The following is a 6,514-nucleotide window of genomic DNA, read 5'->3' as shown; positions in this document are numbered from 1 at the left end:
CAGGCAGTGTTTCGTTCTGCTGTGCATGGGGTCGCTATGAGTCGGAAATGACTCGACGGCACTTAACAACAACAACAACAACAAATTAATTCTATATGGTCTGTAAAATGAACTTATTCTAGGACTATCCTGAGGGTTGAGGTAGGAAAGGTATTGTTTAGATTCTATTCCAGACTGACCTTAGTTATCTAAGATCTCTAAGACTACTCTAGGCTTACACTCTTAGAGCACACCCTGACATGGGAAGCCTGGAGTCCTGTCATGGCTCAGACTAGACCAATTTTTAGGAAAGGAAGACAGAACAGGTAATGTGCCCAAGAAAATATGCCAAAGTTTATCAGACTCTACAGCAGACTGAGACAACTTCTTTTGCTTATACTAACTAGTAATTAATGACTCTCAGTGACAAGGGCCTTCAATAGCATAACCACAACCACAAATTAAATCATAACTCATGTTCTCTCATTGCTCATCATTTACACATTCCATAGTTTCTATAAAAAGCTCTTCACCTTTCATGGCCATTTTTCATTAACAACCTGGATTCACTTCACTTTCATGTCATTGATCCACTGAAAGAACATACCTGTGATAAGGGACTCATCTACCATAGAATGTCCTTCAATAACACAACCATCCACTGGAAATTTGCCTCCTGGAATCACTTTAATGATGTCTCCACGTTGTACAAGTTCCACATCCACTTGTTCTTCACTGGAAATAAATTAACATAAAAAGTATGTAGCTCCATAATTACTACAAAGAGAAGCCAGAATTAATATTTTAAGCTAGGAACTACTATGTCTGTCCTGTTCACTACTGGTGAACAGCACAGGACCTGGCACAAATTTATTGTTGTTAGTCGACATAAAGTCATCCCCCCACTCATGTTAACCTCATGCACAAAGGAATGAAACACTGTCCAAACTGACTGGACCATTGTGATCCATAGGGTTTTCACTGGCTGATTTTTAGAAGTAGACTACCAGGCCTTTCTTCCTAGTCTGTCTTATTCTGGAAGTTCCACGGAAACCTGTTCAGCATCATAACAACATGCAATTCTCTGCTGACAGACAAGTGGTGGCTACATATGAGGTACATTGGCCAGGAATCAAACTTGGGTCTCCTGTATGGAGGTGAGAATTCTACCAATGAATCACCGATGCCTCATGGCACAAAGTTGGTACTCTACATATTTGTTAGTCATTAAACAAATAAATGGAAGCTTTTTAAAAAATAATGTAATGGGTTTTATTTAATCAAACTATTTATTGTGTAAATTTACTTAAGGTCTCTGGGTGGCACAAACGGTTTATGCTCAACTACTGATCTACTCTAAAGGTTGGCAGTTCTCACATACATTACAGAGGCAACAGAAAACAGAGTTAGAGTAATTTCTCAGAGACAAACAAACATCTTAAGAGAGAGAATCACTGGGCCTGCAGACTCAGGACCACAGCTGCAGTAGCCCCTGGGGTCTTAAAAGCTTTCAAGCAGCCATCTAAGATGCAACTATCGGTCTCCTCTCATCAGAAGTAAAGAAGAATGAAGAAAATCAAAGGCATCTGGAAACAATTAGTCCAAGGATAAGATGGACAATAAGGACCTCAGCCTTTATGACTCTGAGACCAAAAGAACTAGATGGTGCTCAACTACCAATGCCAATCACTCAGAAAGGGATCAAAATTGGAGATCCTGGATAGAGTGGTTGGAAAAATATGTAACAAAATTCAAAAACACAAAAATGACCAGAATTACTGGTCGCATAGAGACCGGTGGAACCCCCAAGACTACAGCCCCAGGCTACCCTTCGGGCCTAGAAGTGAACTCACTTCCATGAATTGGCTCTCAACCCAACAGTAGAAAGATCTATATGCAGAACACCTACCCCAGGGCAATGCACCCACCTACTCTAGGGAGATACACCTCTTAGATCAATCACACATGAGACACCGGAGGGGCAGCATTCACATAGAGGGAAAGCTGGACAAACAGGAATGCATAGTTAAGAAGAGCACAGAGAGAGGGTAATCACACGGAGGGAAGGAGAGTTTTTTATGGTTGGGGATGGTAACGGGGCCACAAAATCAAATGTTCATGAACTGTTGAATATAAAACAATTTTTTTTTTTGTAAATTTACACCCAAAGCACAATAAAAAATAAAATAAATAAGGTTGGCCATTTTAACCTACCCAGGACTGCCACAGAAGAAAGGCCCGATTATCTGCCTCTGTAAAGACTGCAGCCAACAAAATCCTATGGTGCAGTTCTACGCTGTAACACATGGGGTCGCTATGAATCAGAATTGACTCATCAGCAGCAAGTTTGATCTTTGGTTTTTTAATTTGCCTAAACAAGTTAATGAATATAAAAATGAGAGATATAAAATAACTAAATCTAATCAAGCCTTCAGCTCTACTCCCAGATTACAAGTAACACAAGAGAGGAAAAACAAGTTAAATAACTGGCTGGCTGGTTGACCCTTAGTGATAGCCCTGGAGGTGAAGAAACCCTCCCAGGGAGACAGAAAAGGCCCCAGGAAGAAGACCCCGGGAATATCTTTAAAAAAAAAAAAAAAAAAAAGAACAAGTTAAATGAAGCAAGGAGACAAATCCAAATTGTGAGACATTCTACAGGACAACTGATGGATGCTTCTTTTACAAATAAGTTATTTGGAGAAAGAATGAGAGAGTGAGAGAGGAACTGTTTGTCCTAAATTAAAAGAGACCTAAAAGGCACAAGAGTTAAATGCGTGGACTTTTTTTAAAAAAAAAACAAAAACAACTTTTTTTCAAAGAAAGAGACTTAAAGAAATAGTCCAGAGACAACTGGAGGAATATGAGTATGAACTGGTTACCAGATGATATTATGGAATTACTCTTAATTATGTTAGGTGTAATATAGTATTATAGTTATATATGAACATGTCCTTAATTTGCTTTAAAATACTGCAGCCTCAATGAAGAAAGACAGATAGATGAAGAAAGTATGGCAAAATGTGGATAATCTTAAATCTGAGAGGTAGATTATAAGAGTTCATTATACTCTTGTCTCAACTTCTGTGTATATTTGAAATTTTGAATCACAAGTTCAAAGAGAGAGGGGTGTAAGAATGAAGACAAATACCTCAGGAGGATATTATCAGAGTCAAGGGTTACAATAGTTGCTTCTGTAGCTTGCAGTGAAATTAGCTTCGCAAGAGCCTCAGATGTTTTGCCCTAGAAATTAAAACAAATGTGTTTACAATGCTAAGGAAGAAAAAGTTCTGGCATTAACTACAATTAAGATATAATCTTCAGCATTTACCCAAAAGATGGATTTAAGAATGTTAATTTTTTTTTCAAGTCAGAAAATTTTTAACTTCAAAAATATGAACTACACAAAATATTTTTAAAGTTTTACTAGGTATAATTTATAAAGAAATAAATTAATAAGAAAAATACCAGGAACCCAATAGAGGAAATATTAATACCCAATGCATGGAAAAATGCTTATCCCTGTTACTTATGTTGTTGTTGTTGTTGTTGTTGTTATGTGCCGTCGAGTCGGCCCCGACTCATAGAAGAAACATAAATGAAAGCAACCCTGAAATATCATTTAATACCCACTAATTTAGGAAGAATGAAGTCATAGTCAAAATGAGTTCATTGACATAGTCGTGCTGGCCCTGAAAAATTGTTACAACTTGAAGCATAAACCATAGAAGGATTTATGTCCTTTAATCCAGTAGTCACATCCTGTGTGATTTATCCTAAGATACTAAACTCACTGTCATCAAGTCAGATCCAACCTGTAGTGACCCCTCCTTCGGTTTCCGAGGCGGTATCACTACAGAAGTAGATTGCCCGATCTTCCTTCCAAGGAGTGGCTGGTGGGCAAGCCAGCCTTCTGGTGAGCAGTCAAATGCCTTAGGCACTATGCCACCAGAGCTCCCTCCTAAGATACTAGTTCAATACAAATGACTATTAGACATGACAATATTTGATGCAGGATTATCTAAAATAAAAATTGGAAATAATTTGAGGACAAAACAAGACTAGTTTAGTAAATTATAGCACGCTGACAGATTAATAGTCAGAAATATCAAATAATGATCTAGATAATAATAAGCATGGAAAAATGTTACAATGTTAAATGTAAAAAGTAGTATGTATCTAGTTTGCAACTCTTTATAATATAAAGGTATGCGGAGATTAGAAAATAATTTACGTTATAGCATGGGACTATATGGGTGAATTTTCCATCATTACTTTAAACCTTACTGTCACATCAATTTTTCAACTAAAAATGTGATAGATGATAAATTACAGGTACTTGTCATTTGTCTCTCTCTCTTAAAACAAACATACACATATTTCACTATCTCCATATTCCATAGATACGGTAAATCTTCTAAAGGAAAATTCAACAAATATATTGCCAAAACAAAAATATTTCTTTCAATAAATGGTTAGCTACATAAACCAATGTACATTTCCAATAATTAGTTTATAAATTTTATGGTCATTTATCCACTTATGATTTAAATAAATGTCATCTTTCTTACTTTACCTTTGCTATATGTTCCAGCCACCGACCTAGTGCAATAAACACAAATAGCATAGGAGGTGTGTCAAAGAAAGTAACAGGATTCACTTTTGCTCTCTCATACATTGCAACCAGAAGAACAACCAAAGAGTAGGCAAATGCAATGGTAGTTGCCAACACAATCAGTACATCCATATTCGCAGTCTTATGCTTCATTGCTTTGTAAGCCTGAATGTAGAAGTACCAGCCTCCAAAGAACTGCAATATAGGAACAATAATCATTTAATTATTTTAATGGTGAAATTTACATATATACCTCAATAACTATGAGAAAGTATCAATATTAACTTTCTTTGGCTTTTATCTAATCCATAAACACTGAGGATAGAATTTTAAGCTGAAACAATACTGCTTGTATTTTAGTATTACACGTGTGGGTGCAGAGGGAAAGATTCAAATTGCTGCTCAAGGATCTTCTGTTTCATGCCTTTGAGGGCTGTTCTCTATGATCCTGTGAATATTCTACAATTTAAAGAAAGTTGATGGTTCTTGGATTTTTTTTTTTAATGGCAGCAAAAACTAGGGAAAGAATTACATTGTTTTGATCAGGATTTTCTATATAAAACTCATTTTTCCCTTTCCAAAACTCAACCTAAATGGTATATCACAAACCATGGTATCTGTTGGCTATTTCTATTGGTAACTATAACTGAAAAGCTTACTTTTCATTAGTATAGAAAATTATACTAAGGAATCTTTAAAACTGCTATTGTCTTTTATAGAAATCATTTAATAGATTAGATAGAAATTTTCCACAGAAAAGTTTATCTCAAAATAAAGGTTCAATATATACATAAGGTAATAAAGTGAAGTACCAGGGAGAAATGACATAGATAAAGTTATATACAATAACACTGATGAATACCAACTCTAAAAATCTTGAACCCTTGTTCCCTGCTTTGTCATGAAGCCATATTCATAAGGGTTAAATACAATCTATTATTAACTTTGAAATAACTATTCAGTTTAAGATTATTTTTGCAAAGTACCTAGAATAAAATAATAAGACATCTGGCTAATATCTCTTTTGCAATGGAAAATAACCTAGCCTGCCACATTTTGGCTATTTTCCTTATTAACAAATAAATTTGCTAACATTAAACTTGCCTGTACAGGTACACACAATAAAAAGGATAGCAAATTCATAATGGACAATCCTGGCAGAATCTGGTGCTCCAAGAACATAGAAGAATGAATGTTGATCATTTCTTCCTGGCTCATGTTCTGATTATGATGAAGAGATGCAAGATGGTGGTCCATAACCATCATATATATCATTAGCCCCATTACAGGAATACAGAAAAACAGGCTCACTAGAAAGGATCGTCTCCACCTAATGTACAAAATTGAGAAAAGAAAAATCTTTTTAGCAAGTTTCTAATGGTTAAAGACTTTATAATGCAGAGAAGTCCACTAAGTTGTGACCACTCCACCCAATATAAGGATAATATTGTAAAAATTGACATTCTTGGAAGTTATTAAATTTGTAAATAGGAGTCAAAATTTTATTTTTAGATTCAGATTGCTAGTATTTTATTGAGAATCTTTGCATCTATATACATGTACCATTTAGTGGCACCGATTATATTCTTTGAGTTGTGTAACCATTCTCACCCTACTTTTTTGAGGGTGAGATCATTTGCATAAATTTACTGCCCCCTAAGATTCTTATCTAATCCTTCCAGTTTCTAACATCAATTTCATCCCAAATCCAACCACTGCCATCAAGTCAATTCTGACTCATAGCAACTCCACAGGACAGAGTAGAATTGCCCCCATAGGGTTTCCAAGGCTGTAAATCTTTACAGAAGCAAATTGCCTCATCTTTTTCTGGAGGGTAGATGATGGGTTTGAACAACTGACCTTTTGGTTAGCAGCCACATGCTTTAACCACTGTACCACCAGAGCTCCCATATAGTTCTTAAA

General features: G+C 35.8%; 1 protein-coding gene across 1 annotated transcript in view; it reads right to left on the bottom strand.

Annotated features, from left to right (window-relative positions):
* ATP7A (ATPase copper transporting alpha) overlaps window positions 1–6,514 on the bottom strand; it is a gene marked incomplete at its 5' end in the record, with an annotated part of 170,780 nt that overhangs the window by 114,137 nt on the left and 50,129 nt on the right. The window contains 4 exons of the mRNA XM_007958337.2: window positions 587–714; window positions 3,128–3,219; window positions 4,553–4,786; window positions 5,696–5,965. Coding sequence (XP_007956528.2) covers window positions 587–714; window positions 3,128–3,219; window positions 4,553–4,786; window positions 5,696–5,965 — 724 coding nt within the window. The remainder of the gene's footprint in view (window positions 1–586; window positions 715–3,127; window positions 3,220–4,552; window positions 4,787–5,695; window positions 5,966–6,514) is intronic.

The sequence above is a fragment of the Orycteropus afer genome, unplaced genomic scaffold (genome assembly GCF_000298275.1).
Source record: "Orycteropus afer afer isolate SDZICR_OR568_19922 unplaced genomic scaffold, OryAfe1.0 scaffold00930, whole genome shotgun sequence".
NCBI classification, from domain to species: Eukaryota; Metazoa; Chordata; class Mammalia; order Tubulidentata; family Orycteropodidae; genus Orycteropus; species Orycteropus afer.
Note: the sequence above shows the minus strand (reverse complement) of the source record. Positions and strands in the feature narration are given on the sequence as shown.